The sequence below is a fragment of the Colletotrichum godetiae genome (genome assembly GCF_030913485.1).
Source record: "Colletotrichum godetiae strain CBS 193.32 chromosome Unknown BDP55scaffold_6, whole genome shotgun sequence".
NCBI classification, from domain to species: Eukaryota; Fungi; Ascomycota; class Sordariomycetes; order Glomerellales; family Glomerellaceae; genus Colletotrichum; species Colletotrichum godetiae.
This window is the reverse complement of record NW_026851254.1, coordinates 1,540,089-1,567,476: the sequence shown is the minus strand read 5'-3', so window position 1 is coordinate 1,567,476 and position 27,388 is coordinate 1,540,089. Positions and strand designations below refer to the sequence as shown.

At 51.4% G+C, this 27,388-nt stretch overlaps 6 protein-coding genes across 6 annotated transcripts; 5 read left to right on the top strand and 1 right to left on the bottom strand.

Moving 5' to 3' along the window:
* The first annotated feature begins 388 nt into the window (after positions 1 to 388).
* Positions 389 to 3,365, top strand: BDP55DRAFT_353927 (kinase-like domain-containing protein). Its single transcript, XM_060567005.1, has 4 exons — positions 389 to 638; positions 808 to 1,250; positions 1,569 to 1,813; positions 1,935 to 3,365. The coding sequence occupies exons 1-4, from the start codon at positions 599 to 601 to the stop codon at positions 3,007 to 3,009; spliced, it is 1,803 nt and encodes a 600-aa protein (XP_060434263.1). The 5' UTR covers positions 389 to 598; the 3' UTR covers positions 3,010 to 3,365.
* Positions 3,366 to 13,310: 9,945 nt separating this feature from the next.
* On the top strand, positions 13,311 to 13,937 carry BDP55DRAFT_628221 (uncharacterized protein; the record flags this gene model as incomplete). Its single annotated transcript, XM_060571872.1, has 1 exon — positions 13,311 to 13,937. The coding sequence occupies one exon, from the start codon at positions 13,311 to 13,313 to the stop codon at positions 13,935 to 13,937; it is 627 nt and encodes a 208-aa protein (XP_060434262.1).
* Positions 13,938 to 17,961: 4,024 nt separating this feature from the next.
* BDP55DRAFT_603400 (sodium/hydrogen exchanger family protein) lies at positions 17,962 to 20,315 on the top strand. Its single transcript, XM_060571075.1, has 5 exons — positions 17,962 to 18,182; positions 18,242 to 18,513; positions 18,609 to 19,192; positions 19,251 to 19,299; positions 19,348 to 20,315. Exons 1-5 carry the CDS (start codon positions 18,134 to 18,136, stop codon positions 20,257 to 20,259), a joined length of 1,866 nt encoding a protein of 621 aa, XP_060434261.1. The 5' UTR covers positions 17,962 to 18,133; the 3' UTR covers positions 20,260 to 20,315.
* Positions 20,316 to 21,429: 1,114 nt separating this feature from the next.
* BDP55DRAFT_544430 (family 28 glycosyl hydrolase) lies at positions 21,430 to 22,779 on the top strand (the record flags this gene model as incomplete). The annotated part of the gene is made up of 1 exon (XM_060568480.1): positions 21,430 to 22,779. One exon carries the CDS (start codon positions 21,430 to 21,432, stop codon positions 22,777 to 22,779), a length of 1,350 nt encoding a protein of 449 aa, XP_060434260.1.
* A 2,251-nt stretch (positions 22,780 to 25,030) lies between these two features.
* BDP55DRAFT_691155 (uncharacterized protein) lies at positions 25,031 to 26,257 on the top strand (the record flags this gene model as incomplete). Its single annotated transcript, XM_060576937.1, has 3 exons — positions 25,031 to 25,076; positions 25,186 to 25,429; positions 25,510 to 26,257. The coding sequence occupies 3 exons, from the start codon at positions 25,031 to 25,033 to the stop codon at positions 26,255 to 26,257; spliced, it is 1,038 nt and encodes a 345-aa protein (XP_060434259.1).
* Positions 26,258 to 26,562: 305 nt separating this feature from the next.
* BDP55DRAFT_544544 (ubiquitin 3 binding protein But2 C-terminal domain-containing protein) lies at positions 26,563 to 27,279 on the bottom strand (the record flags this gene model as incomplete). Its single annotated transcript, XM_060568489.1, has 2 exons — positions 26,563 to 26,715; positions 26,788 to 27,279. The coding sequence occupies 2 exons, from the start codon at positions 27,277 to 27,279 to the stop codon at positions 26,563 to 26,565; spliced, it is 645 nt and encodes a 214-aa protein (XP_060434258.1).
* Positions 27,280 to 27,388: the final 109 nt, after the last annotated feature.

Sequence of the window (27,388 nt, the reverse complement as noted above, 5' to 3'; positions counted from 1 at the left end):
ACCCATACCCATTTTCCTCTTCCTACCTTGCTTTGGTGCGGTTCCTAGCGCCGTCTGCCCTTTTTTCCTTCCCTTTTGCTTGGTCCCCCGGCCTCCTCTAACCAAGACAAACGTGCTGCTGCTGTTGCCCATCTTCCCGCCCGATCTCCAGCTGCCTGTTCCTTCAACTTCCGTCATCCGAGTCCACGTTGCCCCTCCGCCAACATCACCACCGCTCGCCGTAGTCCACAAATTCCTCTTCCTCGCAACAATTTCTCCCCTTCAGCCGCTGATTCCCCCTCCCCCATTCACAAAGAAGCAACCTTGCATCCGCTTCTCTTGTCCTCGACATTTCCTCAATTCTCTTTTCTCGTGATACATCACTCCAATACGACTTTGCCCAACGTTCAAGGTACCACATCGCCCACCGAGCATATTCCCACGACTCGTGCTTCGCCGTCTCCGCATTACCAATCACACTCAAACATCGAGTTTCCCTCTCAACAACGGGGCAGGTTGACCGATTCAGCCGCCGACTACTGCGACGTGCGCCGCGTAAACCTAACTTTGCGAATAACCTCACACTTCGTCGCCCTTCGTAGCGGCACAATCTAGCACCATGTCGACGATACAGCAGCTTAAGAACTTCATCCGACACGGTAAGATATCCCCTCTTTTTCCCTGCCTCGTCCACGGACAGGGCTTTTTCGCACCCTCCCGCTTCCGTGTCATTTCCTCGTATCGGCTCCCCGTATCGTACCCCGATCTTTCATGACGACTTCGTGGCCTCAAGATGAATAGCAAAATGCTGACGTTGTTTGCGTACAGGAAAGCAAGCTCGAGCAAACAACGATGAGCCGGCAGCCAAGCAGTCCCCGCCGCCTAAGGCGCACGTAGGCGTATCAGAGCCTGCCTTTGCCGCTGCACCACCTGCTCAAGCTATCCCCGAGGCGTACTCAGTAGCTGGAGATGGCCAGAACCGTGCCGCTCAGGCAAACCACGCCGCCGCCCACGCTGCCGAGCCGAACCAGTACAAGACGTCCAAGGCAGGCAAGAACATCGACAATACACACCTGGCCAAGCTTGTAGCCGAGGAGAACGAGAGCAAGAGCAAATTTCCGAGATACCCCGGCCTGGAGAGATGGGAACTGGTCGAAAAGATGGGTGATGGTGCTTTCAGCAACGTCTACCGCGCTCGCGATACTTCTGGCGAGCACCCCGGCGAGTGTGCCATCAAGGTCGTCCGCAAGTATGAAATGAACAGCATGCAGGTGAGTTTACGCTTGGGTGGTTACGACCGCGGCCATGATTTTCTCGCTGTTTCTTGTTCGTTGCGTTATTGTGTTTGATTTGAGCCTTTTCGAGCATCCCCATACCAACCGAAGGTCGTGATTAGGGAAACAAGCATTTACACCCGGACTTCAAGAAGGTCCCTAAGGCTGCAGAGGTGCGGAAACTTTCTATATTTCATTTGTCTACTATACGGGTCATCCTCACTTTTCGACACTTTCATGTTGCTCTACAGTCATTATTATTCCGAGGATGGCTCTCCATTTACTTAATGGGCAGCGTTGCTGACCCCAACGTAGAGAGCAAACATCTTGAAAGAGGTTCAGATTATGCGACAGCTTGACCACCCGAACATTATCAAGCTTGTCGACTTTTCCGAATCCCGGCAGTATTACTACATCATTTTGGAATTGGCGCCCGGTGGCGAGCTCTTCCACCAGATTGTTCGCCTCACGTACTTCAGCGAGGAGCTATCGAGGCACGTCATCGTGCAGGTCGCGCAGGCTTTGGAGTACTTGCACGAGGAGAGAGGTGTTGTTCATCGGTAAGTACACCACAATTTGTTCTCGCTGGCGAGGTTGAAATTCAGGGTGGTGGAAGCATCACTCATGCGTGTGCATGTGACGTCATCCGTTCGTATGGCTTGCTAATGTTTCGCGTTCCAGTGATATCAAGCCGGAAAACATTCTTTTCAGCCCAATTCCCGTCATTCCGTCCAAGAATCCCAAGCCCAAGCAGCCTGGTGACGAAGACAAGGTTGATGAGGGCGATTTCATCCCCGGAGTCGGCGCGGGTGGCATCGGCCAGATCAAGATCGCCGATTTTGGTCTGTCCAAGATTGTGTGGGATAACCAAACCATGACGCCTTGCGGCACTGTGGGATATACAGCCCCCGAAATTGTTAAGGATGAACGCTATTCGAAGTCAGTCGACATGTGGGCATTGGGTTGCGTCCTCTACACGCTACTTTGCGGTTTCCCTCCTTTCTACGACGAGAGCATCGAGGTCTTGACAGAGAAGGTCGCCAAGGGACAGTACACTTTCTTGTCTCCCTGGTGGGATGATATTTCGAAGTCTGCCCAAGACCTTATCTCTCATCTCCTCACTGTGGACCCCGAGAAGAGATATACCATCACTGAATTCCTCGCCCACCCCTGGATCAAGGGCTCTGGCCCAACGCCTCGCGACGAGAAGAAGACGCAACCCGACATGCTTCGTGCATTCGATGCCAACAGAATCAACGACGGTGACCGTCGCTACGACTTCCGTTCCCCCGGCGCAGTCAACTTGCGTGAGGTGTTCGATGTTGGATATGCCGTTCACAGGCAAGAGGAAGAGGCCAAGCGCCGCAAGCAAATTGGCAGCAAGGGTGGTGTTCCCGCACGCTTCCTCAACAACCTCAATGAGGAATCAGAGGACGAAGATGCGGAAATGGCCGAGAACAAGGAAGCCGAATACGTCCACAAGCCATCACAGGCCACACAAGCACTCGAGCAAAGCATGCGCAATGCCCAGATTAAAGATCAGCAAGAACATCGCGGACGCGAGCGTGAGCGGCAAGCACCTGCGGCGAATGAGAAAGGCTACGGACAACATTCGGCAACCGTTACAGCTGCAGCTCGCCAACAGGTTAGAGACCGGAACAGGCAGAAGGGCGCCTTTGAGCTTAGCCTTGACGGTGCCACGCTGCTGGGAAGACGAAACAAGCAGCCTCTCGCGGCCCGAGCTGGCGGGGCATAGGAGCCCCGTACTCGAAGCCGCACTCCTCCGGGGAGTGAGGTCAGACTTGAACGAAGCCCAAGCGCTACGAAGTAGACCTAGAAGGTGGCACTATGAATGGTCAATTGTGGATTTTCTGGCGTAAGGGTTACAGGGATGGCATATCTTGGTCAAGTGGCCGAGGACACTAGCGCAAATCATGATATGAACGTCGTGGATATCCAGGTTGTGTCTGTCAAAGTAGGGTATTGTTTGTAATTTGTTTCCGGGATGGATTAGCTACGAATCGTATCTCATTATGCGGCATCATACACACATAGGTTCGGAGTTCATTGGCGAGTGGGACCATAGTTCCTCGTCGCACCAACAATGAACGAGATTTGCAAATCGATTTCAGTTTCAACTCTTTATACAATGCCTTGCTTTCCCGACTCCTGAAAGCTGTAACCGTATGTTGCCAACATCTGTGCCACAGGAGGCCTTGTGTGTAGCGACTGGTTACGACATAATTCAGGCAGGCAGTCCGCGGCAGTTGGGACCCTTCTCACGATCTATCCATGGGGTCAATACATAGTTCTCGTTTTCGTTCTAGTACTCCGTCAAGTATGGCCCACTAGATAAGCTAACCACTGATGCCTCTCCCAGGCTTGACCAGGTCCTCCGTGGCCGTAGGAAGTTTGGTTCCTTGGGCATTTGCCTTTGTCGTCTTCCGATTGCCATCGTATTTTCAAATCAGACATGATCCATGATCTCCTGGTGGGAGGAAATAAGGCGCCTCAGGATCAAGTGTAGGACAGGGGGGCGGCTGCTGCTCCGTTCTTTCCTGCTTCGATGTAGGTACCTGACCTTAGGTACCTGACGGATGCCAGCCAAGCTCACGATAGGAAGGTGCATGGCTGCAGAGGCATGAGTGATGCAGTGAGAGTGCCTGCCCTGCCCAGTTAAGGTAAGGTACCTTGCGAGTATCCGACTACTTTCCCAGCGTGGCAGGTCACATCCATAGGGGTTGCATTAAGACTTTTCTTCTTCCTGACGAAGAAGGGCCAGGGCAGTTGGAGGCATTGGTGTTCTTGAAATGTTGAAATCGACAACGCTTCTGCTCTCTGAGTTTGACTTCTTCCCCCCTGACTTTCTACTGCCATTTCGCTGCCAATTCGCATTCATTAGAGCAAGTTTGATGACAGAATCGCCTTCGTGACGATGAACTCTATTTCAGGCTGCAAGTTGTTCTCCATGTCCCACGGACCAAATCGTTTTGCAGCTCCGGGTACGGGTAACTTATAATTTCGACGAGTCGCCGAGGCGAAGCGTAGGTTGACGAGAGGATGGGCAGGATTCTGTAGCGCAAGATAAGTGAAGTATGCTGATTGTGTACACTCAGTGTACGTTGGAGCTGACATGGTTACTGTAGAAATCGATGCCTACGCGTATCGTCATCGACGGACGTGCCGTGTTTTCCCATACGTATTCCTAGCCTGCTACCGCCTGTGCAGCTTCCACCAGACTCGGCCTGACTCAAACAGCTCGCCATTCTCAACACCGGGTCGTCAACTGTCGGGGCGCGCCGCCGCATCGGGATAGGAACCTCCAAGACTAGACTCCATGTTGACCTTGGATTGGTCTTTTCACAGGGTCCAGAAACCATGACGGATTGTCAGGGTCCCACGGACGCCTTCGGTCACACCCCATCAAACCAGGACCATAGGCGGGTGGCGAGCCACCGACACACGATTCGCCAAGACAGCAGCCCTCATCCATGACCGGATCTCTGCAAAGGAGAGATAGAAGGTCAGCGGGACGGCCCGCTCACGGGTTTGAGCCGGCGGGACCGGGGCTCACCGCGCTTCTCGATGGGGAGGAGGGGTCGCTCGTGGGAACAGGGTCGGATCGGATCTAAGGGTCACGATCTCGGAGAGGCGCTTGCCCCAGATGGCGCAATTATGGGGACCTTGGCGCGATGGCCGAAGAACTGCGCAACGACAGGTAATTGACGAGGCTTGGATTCTGATCGATCGCTTGGTATGGCGAAAGATCTGCCGTCGAATTCTGCCGTCGAAAGAGCAAATTCGAGCTTGACAAGCACTCTGTTCGGTAATCAGTCATACTCAGCCTAGCAAGAATTCACTGCTTTGCCTTTTGGCAATGCCTGGGCAGTGGTCCATACTTTGCAAGGATCGAGAGCTCAAAGCCAGATCGACAACACCCTTGCGAGGAAATAAGTCATCTTTACACGAACTTTGACTGACCACGTTCAATTCAGCTTTGAGGACACAAGTCTAGTACGGCCACCAGCGGAACAAACGTGGAGAATTGCCCTATGCGATGCCATATTATTAGACTAATCGTGTCCGTAATAACTTCTGCGTTTGGAAATATGGCTTCGAAGACAGCCTTTCGTTTGATTATACTCGGTCCTCGCTCGATTTTGCAGAGGTTGCCGAAATTGATATCTGGCGTTGGTTCTGGCCCAAATGAACAGTAAACCTGGTCGCTTCGACCCATCAGAACATCGGCTTCTGTATTCGAGAGTCGAAAACTACTTGCTTTTCACAATTATCGTTTCAAGTTGTTGTCAGCAACTAGCTAATCAAGTCGGTTTAAATTCCGGGTATCGGTAATCGGGTTTCTCGAGAAAGGTTGGAGTGCAAAAGGCAAAATGCAACGGCTTGGTCATATCGACATAGTCACAGCCCAGGCTTGCTACAGAGACAGATATTCGACCTTCGACACAGAGTACCAGCACCAAGGGACTCTCATTCGATACACCGTTGTTTGGTCGAATCATTCGACTCCGTATCAATTGCAGAGATGCTGCTGGGTGCAACTCGGTGTTGAGAACCTTGATAGCCTGCATTGATAAGGCCATTTTGGGACTGTCTCAGGGACCCGGATGGCCAACCTTGATGGTCCAGCGTCTCAAAAATCAGTCTCCGCCATCGCCATCCCGCCAACCATCACCCACAATGTGCTTGAAATGAGCAAGATAGCCAGCGCATCCACGGACTATGGACAGGTCAGGCGGCAGGACTCAGCATATCGACGACTCGCAACGGATGCTGAGGGACCGGGTGGTTTGATGAGCCAATTTTCTCCAGCCAGTTCGCACTATCATTCCCAGCAGGCGAATGTCGTCGTCTCTCCCTTCCACCGCCATTCTGAGGCCCCTGAGGTAGAGAGCTGGTTGAAGGCATAAAAGGGGCCGCTCATCCTATCTCCCTTTGTCGAGGACCTTTTCTGTCATCTCTTCATTTGAATGTCCGCAACGCCGTCGAGTTGGCCACTTCAGAGCCGAAGCAAATCGACCAAGGTATGCGACGATAATCTGAGTTGAGGAGACCAGGAGAATGAAAGACAGAGAACCTGCACACTGTATCGATCAGTCAGGCTCTGCTTCTCGTCTCTCCTGCCATCTGATGATTACCTCTCGGGTCCCGGCTCGCCCTCAGGCAGGGCAATACTCCTCAGCGAAACCCCCACGGTAAGAAGCCACAACCTCTCATTTTCTCTCTTCCTCCTTGTTCATTTCTATCGCATGTCTCGCTTCATCACCCCTCTCACCGGTCTCCGGGCTCCCTTCACCTCGAGCTCGGAGTAATTGGCCGATTGGGTAACCTGCTCCATCACGAGTTGCTCAGCATCGCCGCCGGCCAATCTCAATGATTGGACAACCCACGCCTTTTAGCTAAGAGGTATTATCGCTCTCCTCTCTGGACGGAACGTCCGATAGGGATTTTACTGGGATTGTCTTCCCCTGGCAAGGTTCTTTTGAAGCTCCTCCAAGCGGCGGAGCCGAGGTAGAGCTGAAGTTTAGGCAAGAGCCTATAGTCTCACTGGTGAGACTTCATCACTGAGTTGTCGTCCTTGACCTCCCTTTCCTGAGGCTTTTCACTTTACCATGACGATGGATGGCGAGGTCATCTGGCATAGGACAAGTCTGTCGTCTGTCCATATTCTCGTCTTTTACTGTCTGTTGTTTCCCTTCTTTCAGTCGAGACTGCCTAGTAAGCAGACGGATCCCACTTGGGCAGACAGCTAGTCCCAACTCTGGCCAATACGGGATGGCTGCGTCGCATCACCTGAAGCCTTTGGTGCGGGATGGTACAAACTCTGTTTCGCGCGGGTGCCGCCGCCAAGCGCATCACAAGCAGATTTCCTTCTCTGTCGTCCTACATACATTGTCATGCATACACAGACGGATTCACACCAATACGCACCCAACCACGACGAGCAATGCCGCCGTCGGCTTTCCTCAGTCTGGTGCCGTGCCCCAAAGGCGTCGACTCTCATTGCTGTTCGCTCCAAAAGCAGCCTTTCTTCACCCATCCGATAATCCACAATCCAGACCGGCTCTGCCCACCCTCCCAGGCCGTTCCTAGCCCGAACGTTTGACCGAAGATGGGCGGGGCTACCCTCATCGGGCACTTCTCATCCACTCACCATTGACGATCCCTCCAAACCCGCCTACAACACCATATTCACACGACCACGGCAGCCATGCAGGCTCCATTCTGCCGCCCTGTTCGCCATATCAAACCCTCGCGCGTGGATGCCCAGTCTGCAACACTTGGTCCAATCACAAGAGCCCGGCGCTCCCCGTCGTCGGGTGGATTCCCCAGCCCGAACGTGGCACTCTGCTCCATGTTACCAGCCGACCACAGGTCTCAAAGCTTGCAGAGCTCTGCACCCGTAGATTCGGTGCCAGACCCCGCTCCTCAACGGTGCCAGCTCCAGGCCGCAGGAAGCTACTATGGATCAACCATGGGAGTGCCAGCCTGATGCGGTATCACATAACCGCCATGCCAGCTCTCTGCCGCCAACATAGCTCGCGCGGTATTCGCGGTTTACACTACGGAATACTTATCCGATCATACAGGGATAGATATGGCCCTTCTCCGAGGACTCCCGTGCCTTCTACGTAATCGCGAATGAAATCGCGCTTCCTCGTCAGATAGCCGCCTGATGTCTAGCTGACTGATACGTGGGGGACAAGCCTTCGAAATGGCTATATAAACCCAGACCAGCTCTGGTTGAAGTGAGGTTTTTTCTTCATCCGACTCATCAGCTTCAAACTCCAGATTTCAACAACCAAACAAATACTCGAGCCTTTTCGCTTCAACCACCAAACTATCAAAATGGCCCCCTGGTGAGTGACAGCCACCTGCTCTGTCTTCTACACACGGGAGATATACCACTACACACGAGTCTCTCTCGATGATTCGGATTCTCTTTGAGTTTCGATATATCCCACCGGATGAACTATGCTTTGACATCTACGACATTGAAGCTAACTTAATGTGAACAGCTCCTGCTCCTCCTGCGGCTCCAGCTGTGCTGGCTCCTGCACTGCCTGCTCTTGCGGCTCTTGCTCCGTAAGCCACATCTCTTCGACAACAAATCTCAGGACCCTCAGGCGCTGACGTTTGATCTTCATAGCACTAAATTCAGCATGGCTTTTCTGCTTCCATCAGATTTTACAGCCCGGAAGCGGCTCGCTCGTCAATAGCCAACTCGAGCTGTGTGCCCTCCATTCGACAACACGTTTCTGGTATCGCGTGGAAGGGTTGTAAGATGTTGACTTGGGGTGGATCTTTGACTGCTGGAACCAGTTCCATTTGCCAACAACGACTGCCGAAACAGGGGATCCTCTAGCCTGTGGAGAACGGCCATGAGCGGAAGATCAATTGTCTGTCTATTGGTCTTTGGGGCTGGGAACTCGAGATGGAGAATTCTTCTTTCATTTTTTCTCTCTCGTCTCGTGGTATGATAGTTTTGTTTTGAGATGGCAATACGAACTACGAGTGTTTTGATTCCCGGGAAAATGTTTGACCCCCTGCTGGCCATCGAATCATGCGGCCTATTGTTGTGATTATGTGATTGTTGGATAGGCTTTGTATCCTTTGAGTGATTAAATGGCATCTCATTGTTCAGGTGGGATCCTTGACTTGGAGCCTGGAGGTTGCAGGCGGCCCGCCGAATGCCTGCCTGAAGCGGGACATGCATGCTTGAGCTATTTGACGCTATTTGCGGAGACCTTTGGGTCTCTCTAAACTTCAAATGTCTGTGAGGGGAAAGGTTAGGTTTCTCCAAGGGGGGCCAATAGTGTAAAGATGGAGAGGCGATCGGGATGACAGCAAGCTCAGAAGAGCTGGAGAATGATGCTCCACGAGCTCCTCCTTCCCCTCCACTTCGCTGGCACCTCTGGTTGCCCCCCACTCGGCGTCGAAATCGGGGTTCATGCGGGCATGTGCTGGACGGGTGTGGTAGGGTTGGCAAGTTAGTTTGCAAGTTCGGGATGAAGGAGGAGGAGGAGGAGGAGGTGAGGGGTGCGAGGCGTTGGTTTGCTGGTGTGTACGCAGTACATACATGCAGATGTATCTACCTACCTGTCAATGTAAAGTAGGGCGTTTCGAAGTGTCAGCTGACTGATTTCGACTGATTGGTGCGTTGGAGGAATGTGGCTTGGCACATGGGAAGATGTGGTTGCGATAGGAAGGATATGGGAGGAAGGATGAGTTACGAAGCTATACGGCAGAAACGGATGCAGAATTCGCAGCTTGTGATTGGGGATGTGGATGGACACCCGTGAGCTCTGCGGACTTGGCTGAGTGTGGTTTGGCGGCGATTTGGCGGCGATTTGTTGGCGGGCTATCTGGGGGGCCGGCGCGACGCGACTTACCCTACCTTAGGTACCTAGGTAGTTGGTGCCGTGATCTGCTGGCAACGGGGGTTTCGGGGTTTATCTGGGTTGGTGTCGAAACGACGAGGCGGCTTGACGGTAAGGTCTACAGAACTGTTGATTTGGTGAGCTGATTGATTTGTGCGATATTGATCTGTTCTTTCTCGTCAAGGTCAAATAGCTGATTTCTCCATGGGTTTTGGTCCTTAACGTTACGCCCCTCCGGAGGGGTTCAAATCGCAGTGAAATCATTCCCCCAACGCTTCGCACATTACCGGAAAGAGAAAGTTCATGCAGGTAGATCCCACGTACCGCGTTGGGTTGGCAGTAGGCTTTGCGGTACAACTTTTGTGGTTCAGCTCCACAGATGATTGTGAAAATGTAAGAACTAGAATACTAAGATTCCATCCATAGTCTGATAGAGCGCCTTAATAGCGACTGATATTCTTACCAGATATCCGGGCTCAAGTGCTTGATGATAAGCGATACCCAGATCTGCCGAGATGGCGGCGGTCATAAAAGCGAACCTTGATGGCTCAGTTGTGAGATTTCTTCAGCCCTAACGGCTAAGACCATCACTTACCCTCTTTCTCTTCCTCATATAGAACGAAAATCAAGTTCAACATGACGAACTTTTTAAGCTACAGTCAGGTTATCAGGGAGGTAAGCGTTTTTTTGTTTGCTGAAAGCCTATATACAAGCTGTCAAATTTTCGATGATGATGAGCTGACTACCTGATCCACCCATACGCCGACGCCCTCGACCATCCTCAAGAATGCATCTCTCGAACGGCTCGAACAGCTAGAGCAACGACAATCGACCCCAGAACCCTCCCTAATAGCTCAAACCGAGCCACGAACGTTCACCGAGTCTTAGCGAACCGATTCCCGAGAAGAAAACATACGATTTAGCCATAAGCGCCTTAACCTGGACGAGAAAATCACAAAAGAAACATCCGAAACAACAACAGCGGGCGAAGCCGTATCCCGAACACAAAAAGACAAGATCCGTAAGTCAGAGCAAGAACTCTCAACGATTTAAGCTTCAACTCTCTCCGGGGAACCTCCCGCTTCTGCGCGGGGTCTCGGTGAGTTGTCAAATCTCCAGCGATCCACCCCGCTTAAAGGCCCGCGACAAGGAATATGCTCGGAGGCAATCGGCTAGCTGGGCAGACGGGGCAGTGAAAAGCCCCCGTGCGATGCGAGCGAAGTGCCGGTAAGGCTGGGATGGGGCACGCGCAGACTGCGGAGTCGAAGATCACATGTTCATCTGGTCTCCAGACTCCCAACTATGAGTCGGCGCCGATAAATTTGCCTCCGACTTGGCAATCCCGGGTAGGATCGGTTAAATCTGGAGAGCTTGACACATATTTTGTCCATGAGCGAATTCAGAGCATCGAGAGAACATACCCATGTCAGCTCTGGACGCGACAGCCCTCTCTTCCGCCAAGCATCATATCACCAAGTTGAAATGAGGCTGATTGGCGGGCAGGCACGGATATGCATCTCTAGCCGAATACAGCGGAACCTGCAGATACACACGACAGAGGTGGCGGAACCAGATGGCGACGTTCAATGAGAAGCCTCAAACGGATCAGCCAGCCCGGCGGCACGGCACGGGACGCCTCATGAGGTTGAGATTGCCTTGCCCCTTTTGCAGTGGTTCCATGGACGCGACGCCCGCGTTGTGTCAGTGGTGTCATGCTGGGTGCGCATGGTAGGGTGCCAAGGACGCTTGAAGCATGTCAGACGGTGGAGTTGCACAGCATTCTCCATCTCGCTCGTCCATGGAGAAATGCCTTTCGGAGTCGTTGTGGCGACATTGGGCTCCAAGCGTCCATAACAACTCGGCAGCAAACGCATCGTAGTTAGTGGTGTAGAGCAGAGATGCAGTCCGCGGACTCGCGAAATTCTGGAGGCCCTCAAGACCGTTTGGTCGCAAAGTTGTGCAACAACCTCTATGGACAATACTATTCTTGTTTGGGGTTGTCTGGGTACCATGTATAAGCTTTCGCCACAATCATCAGGCTCCACAGCGTCTGAGCACTTTCTTTCTCCCTTTCTCTGACGTACGCTTACATGCAGAGTGTTTGATATTCTATGTTGAACTATTGGTTGCGGATACGCTGAATCTCTGATCGAGAGATGAGTTGCAGATGGACCCAACGAAGGACCATCATGCTTAGTAAAGCGGTTTAGTTCTCAGTCGTGATCACCATATTGCTGGTTGGTGGAGCGACTTCGAGGAGTTGTATGCTATGCAGAATTAGTTTCAACTCGTCAAAATGTGCAGAATTTCAAAGCTACAGCGTTGAAGACGATGCGGAAATCTTTCTTCAATTTAGAAGGCTATTGATGATCGCAATAAACACTCCTCGGTCCAAGACTGTAAATTTAGGATTCTTGACCTGCAATTCATAAGCAACTTAAGGTAAGTAGAGACTGGAAACCGAACAAGTGCTTTTGATAGCGGAGTCCACCATTGCTGGTAGCCTGGCACTGTCTTCTGGCTCAACTCTCTGACGATGCATGTAGGAATGCCGGACGCCAAGACACTGTCGACATTTGATATGCCCCAAAAGTCTCGAATCAGTAACTCATCTATTCGCAATCTACATATGAGCTTCTGTGGAGTACCAAAATTCGACTGGAGAGGAAGTCTCTATGACGTTGGTGTTTCACATACCCTCGTCACTGTACGAGAAGCTACGCAAAATGTGCCAATTTCCAAGCATTATCACGTATCTCCGATTGGCATAGATGTATGAATGAATAATCAAGCAATTATCTGCAATTACTTCGGAAGTTCTCAGTGTATCTATAACGAAAGGAACAGATGCGTAGGCAATTGGCTAGGCATTGACGAAGTTGCTCGTTGCCCTCCATGCCTCTTCACAGTTGTAGTTTGCAGCTATGTCTCCAAGCGGGCGTCGAGAAAGAGTACAAAAGTGGCTATACGCGGAATTATCAAGGTTTGTTATTTCCAGCGAGGAAGGCTCCGCATCAAATGCCTTGGAAGCCCCCTTGATAGCTCGAGTCATTGCCGGTGACTTGCGACGGCGTGCCCGAGAGCAGGGAGGTTCCGGCGGGGTTCTGTCGGCCGCTGTCCGGGTTATCGCCGAACGAGACTAGATAGATAATCTTGAATTGATCATGGAAACATTTAGTGGAATGCGACGAAGACAATCATCGTGTTAATCCGATCAGAATCCTGGGGTGGATTGGTGATGTCGACGGACGATGTTAGCCAATGCGTGGACCACCATCTCCCGCCTCTGTCCTCCTTAAGAATACCTTACCCCATTTAAACCTCGTTCACCGTAACGAATGCCCAAATAGGCAAGTAAACTTGATTGCCTTCATGGCAACTGTTCCTCAAACGTCACGTCTGATCAGGTTTCTGGCCGAGCCAAGGCCGGATGAGAGAGAAATTGAATATGAAGTGATAGTACCGTGATACCAAATACTAACTGCTTCACAGTAACATTGTATCAGATATAAAATTTTACCAATAACATCGTAGAGATGATGCTACTATTTAGAGTAGGCTGGTCCCTGGTTACTGACTTACTGTTTGGGTCTTTCTTCCACAGCCATCGGCTCTTTCACACGAACAAAGTTTGTCATACCAAGACAAGATATAGAACATGATGCTACGGTTTGCAAGCTATGCCGGTCTCTTCTCCGTCTTTATACAGACATGCATCGCACTGAAAAATAGCATCGTCTCCATTCCATATGAGTTGAAATATTTACTTCCTCCACCGTTCCACGGCAGCCTGTTCCACAGCTTTGTCAATGGCACCAACACATCGGATGCGTCGACCAACGAGATCCTTCAATTTGCAACCAAAACACCTTTCATCTCATATGATGACGAGTTCCTAGCACTCCTCGGTCAGAATCCAGTCATTGAACTGGTCGAGGAGGGCCCCGGCAACTTCGCAGGAGAAGCCGGAGTATGGGTTAGCGACCGCAATGAAGTCTGGTACACGATTTGGATTAATGACGGGCCGACTCACGTGGAGATTCTTGACCTAAACCCCAAAACCATCAGGAACCTGACTTCTCCGAAGCCATTGGAAAATCCCAACGGAGGATTCAATCACCAAAGTTGCATGTACTTCACTTGTCTGCGAAACGACACTCGGGATTGGCCTGGCGGTGTCGTATCTGTCGACCCTGAGACAGGCCACGTCGAGACTGTGCTCAACTCGTATTTTAATCTCAAGTTTAACAGCATCCACGATGTGGCTTGGGTCACGCAGCCGTGAACCAACAGCTCCTACATGTTTATCACTATTCTGCCTTTCGCAGAGGGTTCAACAACCACGACCGATCGCCTGCCTCAAGGTCTGTGGCGCTGGGATACTCAGAATCAGATCTTATTACCGGCCATCAGCAGAACCGAATTTCTCGTTGCAAACAGTGTCCTACAATCGAGGGACCAAAAGACTCTTTGGGTCACCGACTTTGGCGGCGAGGAGCGAAGCAGAATTTGGGGGCTACCGGCTCAAGTTGGGGCACCCGCGATCTACAGTTACGAGCTGAATGAAGATGTGTGGCCTATAAACAAGGGAATCTTTGGGGTCTCGGTCAGGCGCCCGACGGGATCCGTATCGACGACCAAGGTCGGGTTTGAACGGGTGAGAGCGAAGGCGTTGTGGTCCGAAGTTTCTAAGGAAAGGTCATCGGTATCTTCAATGGACAATATTTCACGAGAGATCCTGTGAATACAGGGATTGTACAGTTTGAGCTTGCCGGGGATGTTCTAGTGGTGTTGGGTCAGAATAAGTTATGGACCGTCAAAGTAGCGGAGATAGTCAACAGTGCTTAGCAACCTGCATTTACTTGTCTTTATAACAGACTCCCCAGTGCGTCTAGGATAATCCTAGAGAAATGTAGTGGGACTCAAGAGCAAGTTTCGAGACTCTACGCGCTACTCAGAGTCATTGAGCTTCTCAATTTGGTGATGTGCCGCAGCACTCTAGATATCCCAAACACCTCAACTCCAACATAGTGTGCACCGTGTCTTGAGAATTCTAAGTTAAACTAAATACCTCTTGATCTGTTTTGACTTCCTTTAGCCTATGAGTACAAAGTGTGACTGTAAGGCTCTCTACATAACCTTACATTTAACCTTGTATCCTATTGAGCAGAAAATCCAACGCCTAGACACAAGTCCCCAAGTGCGCCATCCACCTGCCTACAAACCCTTAACCTGTACGTAACCATCTAATGGTACTTCAACATTTAAACCACTGCGCACTCCAAAACACTTAGATCAATCCCAAGATGGGCATGGGATTTGGTCAGCTGCTGTAGTCATGCAACAACAGGAGGGGCGGGGTCCGTCCGACCAGAGGCAGAACACTCCGACACCCGCCTTCTGCCGCCGGTGGGATAACTCTAAAGTATGAGTTGCACCTGAATACTGACTCAATCGACCCAAATATGGAGTTGATTTAATTTGAGATAGATTAGAAATGTTACAAATTCATCGTATTTATCCTGCCTGCTAAAGTTGATCCAGCTATAAAGGCATGCGTGAGAACGTCAACTCAGCCAAGCCTTTTCAATTACCATCATTCTCATGATCTCAGCGAGTTGAATCCTCTCAAATCCATATCCATTGCTTGAAAAGCCATCGAAACTTGTGTAAGTAACATGAAGTTATTAACTGTGTCTTGTCGACCGGCGTTTCGCTGACGAGGTAGCAGCCAGGATCCCAACCCACAATGCAGATTACAGCCTTCACTGCGGCCGTCGTCGCTATCTTCTTCGCGATCAGCACCAGTGCTACATGCACCACAACCTGGCCTGGATACACTTGCTCAGGAACACAATTGGGATGTTGCATAGATATCAGCTATGGCGTGATGGACCAGAGCAAGAAAGATGAGGATTGGAGATATGATTGGACGCGAGCCAACTGCAATGACTGCAAAGCCTGAGTTTTGACATGGCGATACTGGAGACTGGGGAACTCACCTTTCGCATCAAATTAATCACACAACTTCATCGCAAATGCACAAGGAAAGATCACTTACTAGTCTGACTGCTTGATAAACCCTTCCAAGTCTTGATGCGTACCTTTTGATATCTGAAGATGTTTAGTTAAGGTAGAGGCGCACAAGCAGCATAAACTCACCACCTTTTGAGATTGTCTTTAGAGAACGTCTTTCTGAAGGACTCTGAGATTCTTTAACCATCATACTCTCAGTTTGGGTTTGCGCGTGCTTTTTACAGCACAAGCACCAATTTCAAGTTTCTCTGGCATCGAAGTCTGGATGGCCAGCAACGGCTCACGCGGCAACCCGCACCGGGATATTGCTGACAGGGATTGGAGACGTCGCAAATGAGAAGGCCGAGCACGGAGAAGACAATTACCCGCAGGCCGAATCCTTGATTTCTTCAAGGGCGGTTTGACATGTTTTGCGACTCAAATCCATCAACGGTCCATACGGTAACGAGACGGAAGAAGCGAGAAGTCATAATGCAAGAATAATCTGACCACGAGCCGCCAAGCGCGAAGCGCCGAGCCTCACCAAGAAGCGCCCAGCGCCGGGTGGTCCCAACGTCACCCAATAATCCTCGTCGGCCAAGGTCTCCCAAGAAAACATGAGAACACAGGGAACCTATCACAATGTCTGAGCCAGGCAGTATTGACTTGGCCGACCCAGCGGCGGTCATCATACCGGAAGTCGTGCCCCGAGCTTCATCACCTTGCCAGTTGCGGCGCCCCTTTTAGTCTCCACTCAGCGGACAATGTCAACACCACTTGCTGCCTCTACTTGGCGCCGAGGCCGCGCTGACACCGCCGTGAAATTCGGACTCCTCCGCTGAGCATTGGCGGCGGAACAACCAACCTAATTTATGACTTCTTCGTCCAATGATGGTTCTTCTACCTGCTGTCGACCCTGGATGCCTGGTGACTTTGTTAAGACACTAAGACTTTTGTCCTACCTCGTTACTCTAGGCAGCCCACTCTTTTCTCTTGGGCGAGTTTTGTTTGTTGCCTGATTTCACGTTCAACCGGCTCTTCCCGTCGCGTTTACGACCTTTCTCCGGGTGCGGCGCGCTTTTATGCAATTTTCTCTGGTCGTTCTACCGGTCGACCTCTGTGGCTGAAAGCAGTGTATCATAGATAAGTTCACATCTTTAGCTTCATCGAACAAACTTTCTTGAATTTGATCAACGGGCTTAATCATCGTGTCTTATTTCCATTTGCAGATTTGGACAGACAATCGTTCTTCGGTACTGTCAAAGGTCTATAAATGCCCCTCGAGCAATGAAGTATCTGCTTTCATATACGGAAGTAAGAATCCAAGGGAATTAATGTAGCACTAAAGCAGATGCTTCACTTCTGGGCATGCTATCCACTTTCGTAGGTTACTGCTGTCTCAAGTTCTCAACGAAGCTTCTGAGACTATGCTAAACGATGCCCCGGATTATTTTAATTGGCAAAAACGTCCCTTACAGTCAGAGGCCAGCATTTAATTCCCGCTGACCAGCTAGATTCCAAATTTCTCAGCACCTAACCTGGTAGGAAGGACGCGTGGATATTACCACACGGATGGCCGCTCCCTCCTCACTCACACTGGCAGATCAACGTGCCTCCACGACAAGACTACTAGATTTGAGACATCTTGGGCCAAATTGATACGGATAGGAATCTTACTTGTAGAAATCCAACTTTCGCCCCTGCAGAAAGACCGATCCGCAGTTCAAATCTTCTAGTTACGAGATCCAGCTGTGCTTGGCCCATTGCGCCTTTCTTATGACCCTGTTCCAGCCGTTGAGGAAGCCACGGCCCAAGCACAAAGTTTTCTGCGTCTTCAACTTGGGTACTCTGTATGCTCCAGTAATGCGAGCCGCCATAACCCCCTACCGCGATCTACAGGGCGCACTTGGCTCTGAATCAGAACCGTTTGTGATCAGAATCCATTCCCAAAAGATTTCGGCCGCCCAAGATCTGCAGCCAAGTCGCTCCTTTTTGGTCCGCAGCCAAGTATGCCCCTGGTTGACACACCACTCTTAAATATCCGGACTCTCGGCGCTGCAGAAGGATCAGTTGCCCTCCCGCCGCTCACCAGACCATTCTTCATCAGCAGCGCTGAATTGACGGGTGACTGTCATACCACAAGGAGTCGAGCAAGTGTTGTTGTCCATCATCATTTCAGGTTTCTGCTCTCTGACTTCATCTTCCGGGATTTCCTTCAGTTCATCAGACAACCCTTTTGTATTTCTTCCTCTGTTCCTCGAAGCCTCGTTGGCATCTCTTTTCTTTTCTTCTTTCAAAACAACTTCATGCAAACATCGTATGAGCATTAGCTAAAAAGATTATCCCCCGCCTCAAAGTCCTTGCCGGCCAAGGCAGCCTTTCTCGGCAAACGCACGACACACCTTCTAGGCACATCACACAAAGACACTCGCATATCGAGAGTGAAGCCACAAGCGGATAGCCAAGATGCCTACCCTTGATCCTAGCGAATTGAATGTAGTTCTCGCTGTATTTGGTGAGTGTCCCATACTGGCTATCGCTTAGCTTTGACTAATTGGTGGCGACTGTCTCCAGGCGCGTTCATCATTCTATTTGGTATCATCTCCGTCAAGATAAAGAATGTGTGGTACCTGGGCGAGGCCTGTAAGCTTAGTTTCGGACACTCTCCACGGCTTTGTCCTAGTCGACATGATGCTCAATCTCTTGTACAATGTCCACTGACAATTAGCTTCGAATTAGTACCGGCCGTCGTGTTAGGCATATGCCTTGGTCCTATAGCTGCTAGGTTCATCGACAGTGAGAGATGGGGGTCAGCTATTGAGGGACAGACCCAAGAAATCACTCTTGTAAGTGCCAATGATACGGCTTAAGTGCAATTTTGTCAGGAGAAACGCGAAATTATACCTTCATGTACTGATGAGTATCTTATGTTGTACTTTAGGGTCTCACGAGAGTGATGATTGGTATCCAACTGGTCATGGCCGGCTACCAGTTGCCAGCAAAGTACCAAAAGAACAAGTGGAAAGAGATGGCCATACTTATGCTGCCCATCATGACCTTGATGTGGTTGGCTACGACAGCCTGTATCATTGCAACCATTCCTAAGTTGACGTTCCTGGGTGCTGGGGTGATTGCTGCTTGCGTTACCTCAACTGATCCAGTTCTGTCACAAGCGGTTGCCAAGGGACCATTTGCCGACAAGTTCGTCCGGCGCTCCTTGCGTGAAATCATCTCTTCCGAAAGTGGCGCAAACGACGGCTTCGGGTTTCCGATATTGATGCTGACAACATATCTCATACGGCACGCGGAGGGATCTGAGGCACACACAGATGATGCAACATTGCATGCTATCGGTCGTGCACTTCTTCCTAGAGCCGGTGACGTTGCACGTCAAGGTGGAGGTGTTGGTGTTGCTTTGCTAAACTGGTTGCTGGAGACCTGGCTTTACTTCGTCCTCATGAGTATAGCCTACGGGATCATTGTGGGAACACTGATTAGGCTTGCTCTGAAATATTCTGTCAGAAAGTAAGTTGATCGGTCCCTGAACACGAGTTAGTTTTGGCAGTTTCTAAGAGAGGCCCAGGAAGTGGATCGACTCTGAAAGCTACGTGCTCGTGCCAACGGCAATAGGCGTAAGTCACTGACACGGAACGGAGAGAATATTAACTGACACCCTATAGCTCTTTATGATGGGCACTTCAGGAGCCATCGGAACCGACGATCTGCTATCTTGCTTCGTTGCCGGCAGTGCACTCAACTGGGACGGCGAGTACCTTGCAGAGGCACAGAAGCGACACGACGAAGTCAACGCCAGCATCGACGTTCTTCTCAATTTTGGGGGGTTCATCTATCTCGGAACCATCATCCCGTGGAGCGACTTCAGCTCCGACATCACCGGCATCAGCCTTGGTCGGCTCTTTGCTCTCGGCGCACTTGTCCTCGTGTTTCGCCGCATTCCTGCCGTGCTCCTCACATACAAGCTCATGCCCAACACTATTAAGGACTGGAAAGAAGCCTTATTCATGGGTTACTTTGGCCCTATCGGCGTTGGTGCTGCCTTTTATGTCGAGCATGCGCGTCATCTCTTCCCTAAGCTTGCCGAGGCCGAGGGCGACAGCGAGGTAGTTGATATGCTCCGGGCTATTGGTCCCGTTGTGTATTGGCTTGCACTATTCTCCATCATAGTCCACGGAGTATCTATACCGATCCTCAATGTCATCTACGGATGCATGGGTGTCCAGCCGGTTCAGGAAGATGCTGTGGCAATCCGACGCCGGTCTGTTCGCGTCCCTCCTCCATCGAACGCGGTCGAGGGCGACAAGGAGACCTTTATCGCTTTCAACCGTTTCTCTCGGCCGAACATGTCAACAGAGACACTGTCGCACATGGGAGATGACAACTCATCTGTTGGAGATGAGAAAGTTCGACACTCAGACCTCGAGTCCGGCCTCCAAGAAGCGAGGCAAAAGGCAGAGTTATCTCCAAGGCGAAGCTTCAATCTCCCACGACTGAATGCGCCTCGCAGCTTCAGTCTGCCTCGAACAAGTATGAGTCAACTGAAATGGGATCAGCCACACGTTACGCAGGGCTAGAACATTGCGCTGGAACTGGGACATGTCAGTGGTAGAAAAGGAGCATCGGAGCCCAGGAACTGAATAACTTCTCGTAGTAGATATAATACATAGCATTCAGGACATCACTTCCGCCGCCAAAGGGGACATAATCTGTGATACCATGAAGACGATTGGTCTTCTTTAAGTGCCCCTAGATGACACTTGGAGCGATTACATTGGAATCGACTTGTTTGCAGTCATGATTTGTCGTCTGAAAAACTGGAGAGGCCTGAATCAATTCTACAACCCGAGAACTATCCGATCCTCGTTTCAACAGAAGATTGGGACCTCACGGTGCCTGGTTCTTGGCTATTTGATTGTGCCTCCGGCCGCTGATCTCTACATGTAAGCTAGCTGTGTAATCCGCTCCGGCTCCCAGTGGGTCATCGGGCCGGGCTGGACGGGCCGGGTATCCACTGGCCGACCCTGACTAGGCCAGAACGACGGCAACGGTGTAAGTGAAGCATGTCGACTGTTTAATCTAAGAATGGCGTTCATTAAGTTGGATATCGATTAAAAGATCAAGATGGATGCATGTAACGTTCACACTTTCGACCAGAACTCGTGATGACTTGCATTCATCATCAGACCAACCCGCAGGTTACCATCAGACAGGTCCTTCTGTGCATACCTGACCGCCATTATTTTGTCCTTTTCATGATGGACACCATGGATAAAGATTCCCACATCCAAAGTAAAAGAGATCAGCAAGTACAAGCCTTGAAATGCCGGACGTTGGGGTCGGATTACCAGGGCGTCATGCGGGCAGAAGACGTAATTGCTGCGGGGAATGGACGCTACGGTGGACAATCCGGGGCATTACCCCGCCGTACTTGGCGCATGTCATTCGTTGACAGTGGTTGCGACCCCCTGAGCTCCATCATCTGATGCAATGTTGGGTTTCACAGAAATACCACACGTCGATGGGTTCGACTTCATATTTGAGAGATACCTGTAACCTCTGGAGCTCATACACCATTCCTGTCTAGTGCCTTGATAGACGCCACAGACCTATTTGCTTTGTCTTGTCCTCTCTTGTTCGCAAAACGTTCTTGTTATACTTCGAGAAGCGTCTGTTCGCGTGTACCGAAGCTCGCAATCCTTCCATCCATCCCTTGATTGGGTTCGAGGCCTTAGCACACATCCATCATGCGTGGCTTGGCAGTCTTCGCATCGTTAGCCGCCAGGCTAGTCCTCGGGCTTGAGACCACTCAGTTCTCGGCGGCCACCCTTCTCGCAGAATCCGGCCCGGTTATTCCAACTGCTAACGAATGGGCCGAGAGGGCGGACAAGGAAGGCCGGAGCCTCTGCATCCTTGAGCCGGACGTTAACGGCGGGGATGACGCGCCGGCACTGCTAAGCGCGCTCAACGACAAGTGCCGCACCAAGAGCATCATTGTGCTTGATGGACCAGTGTACAACATCAAGTCGCCCATGGTCACCACCAGCCTAGACGATGTTGTTATCGACCAGCGTGGAAGACTTCTCTGGAGCAATGATACGACGTATTGGCTTTCGGTATCGATGCCTGTGGACTTCCAGAATCAGAGCACCGTCTGGCACTTTGGAGGTGATGGCGTTGTTTGGGAGGGTCATGGAGTCGGCACGCTCGACGGCAACGGCCAGGTCTGGTATGATCTCAACGCAGGCGGATCCAACATGCCTCATCGACCGATGAATATCAACTTCCGAGACTTCTCGAATTCGACTGTCAAAGGCCTTCGGTTCGTTCAGAGCCAGATGTGGACGATGAACATCATGTACTCCAAAGATCTCGTCTTTGAGGACATTTACGTGAATAGCACATCGTCTTCGGAGAACAACTCTCTCAACACGGACGGCGCTGACACCATGTACTCGGACAACATCACCTTCCGCCGGTGGGTAGTTGTCAATGGCGACGACGCCATCGCTCTCAAGGCCAACTCCAGCAATATCTACATATACGACAGCGAGTTCTTTGGCAGCACTGGCATAGCCATGGGATCCATCGGCCAGTTCATCGGGCAATACGAGTATATCGAGAACTTCTTGGCGCGGAACGTGACTTTACACGACACCCTGCGGGGCTGCTACTTCAAGACGTGGACCGGCATCCAGATTGGGTATCCGCCCAATGGCGGCGGCGGCGGTACGGGATACGCGCGTAACATCGTGCTAGAGGACATTGAGCTCGACGGCACCCGCGGAGAGCCACTTTTCATCACTCAATGTGAGTCCTTCTCCGGACACGCGGGCGAGTCGTGCGATACGTCGACGTTCAAGATCTCCGACGTCGTCTGGAAGAACTTTAGCGGTACCATGATGGACGATGTGCCTAGCTCAGGCTTCTTCCGGTGCAGCGCGGCTGCGGGCGGGTGCAGCAACCTGACGGTAGAGAACTTTTCCGTAAAGCCCGTCGGACAAGATACTGTCCTGGATAAATGGCTCTGCAAAAATGTCGAAGGTGATGAAGGATTCGATTGCCAGGAGATTGAGGAGAGCGCCGATGAGCTCTGAATATCATTTCAATAGTTGGCTACTACAATGATCCGGCGTATCCGGCCCTATGGTGGTATAATAATCAAAACTTGGCACCCTCGGCGGCATAATGTCGCGGGGGCCATCACCGTTAGCGTTGAACTTGACCGCAATTTTCTAATCAGCGGCCGCTTAGTACGGTATGCTTTGATCTAAGTGGACACTGACTGTTGCCAAGAGTTTTATCAGAAGGTTGTGGTGATCACTTTAAAGGTCTACGAAGTCCGCCGCGGGTTCCTCCACAGCTACCGCATTCCTGGCAACGAACCTCGGCCGAAGCCGGGGACTTTGAACTCCGTACGCCGATGTTTGGGTTCCAAATTTCCAACGGCCTCCAACGGCCCAATGGAGGGTTGAATCTTCCCGCAAAACACTAAACAGTCCGATGTCCGATGTTATCGTTCTTGTTCGGGCACCGGTCTAGCCAAGTCTGTGCAGTTCGCCTCCGACCTGCTGGGACTTGTTGTTCCTTGCAGTCACCGTCCTCACACCTTGAGCCTTGAGCCTTCAGCCCTCAACCTCGATGCGAATCCCAAATCAGCAATTGAAATGTAGATGATGATTTTCCAAACGCCCAGGCAAGCCAGGCATGGCGTTTCTCACATCAGCAGCTCCTTCACCATCACGGTACGACAGCCGTCCCGGCACTGGCCCTGTCAGATGCTTGAACGTGGTGTGCCATGCCAGCTAGCGCCAAGGGTGGCTGCGTATCAAGCTTCTGATCTTAGCTGCCGATCCTGCAGCTTATTCCCAGCGAGCCTTGCTCGTCTATTGACCCTAGCACAGTCGCAAGCTATCCGTGTCAGAAGGGAGTGTTGACGGGCATGGCAGCTCGAGACGAAAGCTAGATCATGATGGCAAAGTCTGCTTCTTTTGAGTGTTGGTAGCGGGGAAGTAGTGGGAGCGGATGTTTTTCTCCTTTTCTGGTTCTCGAACGCTCGGACGCGTCTTTGTGCTGATATTGATGTGGATAGTGGGAATATCAAAACATGCGACAAGCTGCATGCTTCCGTGCGAACCTCCTATTCTTGGAAGATCTTTGAATCAAGTATTCAAGGCATGACTCGACCGCGGTAAGATTTACCAAAGATCGATTGAGTTTGTGTCTCGATCATGACAGTTCCAAGGCTCTCCTACAATCCGGTCCCACGCAGCTTCGAACACTTGCCCAAACGACCGGGTCCACAATCCCGCGCAAAGCATCCAAATTTAAATGGAGAAGGACGCTCTGTTGATTTCCATACTCTAAATTTGATGGCAAGACTTTTCTCGGAGACGACTTGGCGCCCGAGCTTTACCCCCTGACGCTGATTCCGGTTGTTCCGGCTGCCGAGAAAAATCACGGGAAGTGAACCCCGTCATCCACGACTCTCAGTTTCCTTATGAGCATGCGAGTGGGTAGAGTCCGACTCGAAATGATTGGATGATCCACCAGAAAAGAAACTCCCACATCCCTTTTTCGACGTTCTACCCACCGTCAGTTCATGTTTGGATTACAGTGATGCAGCGTGGAGACCGGGCGACTGCGAGCAAGGAGGCTCTAATAAAAACCGGGCCTTTTTGCTTACGTTCTGCTGTACGTTGCTGGGCGCAATCACACACGCGTCAAAGAGGGCTTGGGTCGCGTGCCCTCCTTCCTCCGCCGAGCCATTCTTTTGCCTTGTGCTTGGCTAGGGTGATACAGTAATGGATCATGGATGGATGGTGGACATGTGGGATGGGGTGTGGGACGTCAGGTCGTCGTGTCTCCAGTCCCGCTCCGCCCTCCCTACTTCGACAATCGACGCCCCCAACTCTCCTATCAGACGGCTCCGTGCGGTTACACCCACACGTGTGGTCCTACTCCTGCTCAACTTTCAAGGCTGGGCGGAATTCCTAATGCCTGGGGCGCCGATCTGACAACAATGCTTGGCCACGAAATGCTGCGGTTGGACTTGGTACACCTTCCGCCCGTTGTGGGTTTGTCCCGGTGAAGCGGGCTCTGGGGCATTGTGCCTAGAATGCTTATTAGCCTTGTCATCCCTCTCTCCTATTTCCCCATGTGAAAGGGTTTCTGGTGGAGTTGGCATTTTTATTGTAATATCTTCTCGTCACTCACTCCTTTCTTCTCTGTTTCGGGGAGACAAAAGCTGTTCATTCATTCTGCTTTCTCGTCAGGACAGCCTTGTCCAACTACATCTTTCACTTACTCGGTACCCAACAAGATTTCAGTTTATCTCTTTAGCCTATCATGGCTTCGTCACTTGGCGCTTTGAGGAATGTTGTCGAACCAGCTTGTAAGTCCATTCCGCTCCCCTAAATCGGACTCCCTAGCCCTCTTTGCTCAAATCCTGTCTCTTTACCTTTACGAATCCAAGCCTCATCTGACAATTTTTCGTCTGCTAGTCATCGTCTTTGCCTTCACCGTAGGCACCCTCATCAACCGCCGCCGACTGGATCGTGACGATGACGTAGACTCGTGTGAGCGTGGGTCGGAGGATTCCTCCTCCCGCCCCACCTCTCCGCTCCTCAAGCCGGGGATGCGCGCGGAGTCGGGCGAGGTGTCCCGCATCAACAGCAAACTTCTCGTTCGATTTTACAATACCTTTCCGTTTCTTGCTGAAATCTGGTATTGGAATGCGACATACTGGTATGAGATGATCTTGTGATACACCAGTTCTTCATGTTACCTATTCAGGACCAGGGCTGACTTGCTTGTTTGTCTCACAGGATATACCAACTGCTCCGTGCCTTCTCGGCACGCATGATAGCCGGTAACGAAGCTGTTTTCGCAAGAGCCCGCGATCATGCGATTTCTATCTTGAAGATCGAGCACTTTTTCGGCATTGACATCGAGCTTGGGGTACAGAAATATGTCCTCAACAACATGCCATGGTTGATGTCCTACCTGGCCAAGATCTACTACTTCCACATCAGCCTGGGCATCATCTTCATCATCTACTGCTACACCTTCCTTCCACCGCGCACTTTCCAGAGGATCCGACGAACTATCGCCATGGACAACGCAATCGCCTTTGTCATCGTGACAACGTACCGCTGCATGCCGCCGCGCATGCTTCCGGCCGAGTACGGGTTTGAGGATGTGCTCCACGGAGCAAAGGGGGGAGGCAACGCCTGGACACACAACAAGTTCCAGCTTACCATCGCCGCGATGCCGAGTCTTCACTGCGGTACCGCTCTCTTCCTCGCTTGGAGCATCTGCCGATTCTCGCCCCATCGTCCCCTTCGCCTCATCGCGCCCCTGTGGCCGATGGCTATGCTTTTCACGATCGTCGCAACAGCTAACCACTTCATCTTGGATGCTATGATCGGTGCGATGGTCCCTGTTATTGGGTGGAGGTTCAACCGAGCTGTCTTGGTATTACTGCCGATACAAAATCGGGTGTTGGAGGGACTGGGGTTGAAGACCCCTGAGGATCAGGATAACACTACGGCATATATCCCGAAAGAGTGGTAAGACTGGGGTCACGGAAAAGGATTGAACGAAACCTTCAGTGGGATACTGAGCGCCATAATAATTTCAATAGACAATTGCGCTAACGACGACAAATTTCAAACACATGATCGGATAGGCTTATGGTTCCTGGGAAGTCATGCGGCAACTGCGAATCGGTTGATGCTGTGACTTTGATGACTTACACCCCATCGCGGCTATTCCCATATCTTTTCCACCCCCTCAAGAGTTCGCAAACCCATCTTTAGTCTCTGACATTCTCACACACTTTGAGAGGGTGACTTCGGCAGCAGCTACGATTCTGCTCCTCACGCATCTGTTAAGACGACGAAGAAGCCCACAGGGCACCCATCCTTGCTCTGCTGGAACATGAAGGTGGTGTCCGGCGAGCAAAGACTTCCTGATACGGTCACACTTCCCGGTACCTCAGCCGGAATGCCGCACGGGGCGCTGTTGACAATCTGCAGACACCTGCATCAGTCATCTGTACCCACGATGGTCTACATCTTACTCCATTGGCGTTCAATACTCACATAGCTATGACCCGGAGTCATCGTCGGCGGAGGATTAGGCGGGCTAGGGCCAGGGGCAGGCTGTTTATTATACGTAGTCTGCCCAGCGACGGCTCCGACGCCAATAGCATACCCGGTGAACTTGAAGGTACCTTGGCCAAGGAAAACGAACTTCCCGGGCGCCTGATCCCAGGAAGGGAAATCGAAGACGAGGTTGCACACCTTGCCCTGAGTCTGGGCCACCGGCAGATCGAGGTTGAAGACAGTGCAGATATCCTTGGGTGTCACCTGCGCCCATTGCGTCGCCGGGAAGGCATAGTTGGGCAGGTTCTTGGAAATGGGGACTAGAAGGCTGGTCGAGACGTAGGATTTGCCGAGGCTGCCATCGGGCTGGGCGGTGTTGACAGGGCAGCTGGCCTTGCCGCCACGTTTGCTGGTGGATGTGGTGGCGCTGGGTGCGGCGACGACGGAGAGGGCGAAGGTGAGGGCGCCGGCGACGGTAGCAATCTTCATGATGACGGTTGTACTGCGATTGAGAACTGTAACGAGCGACAAATGACGTTACACGAGGCGAGGATCTGGACGAGAGACTTGAAGATGTTGAAGGACGCGGCAATGAGCA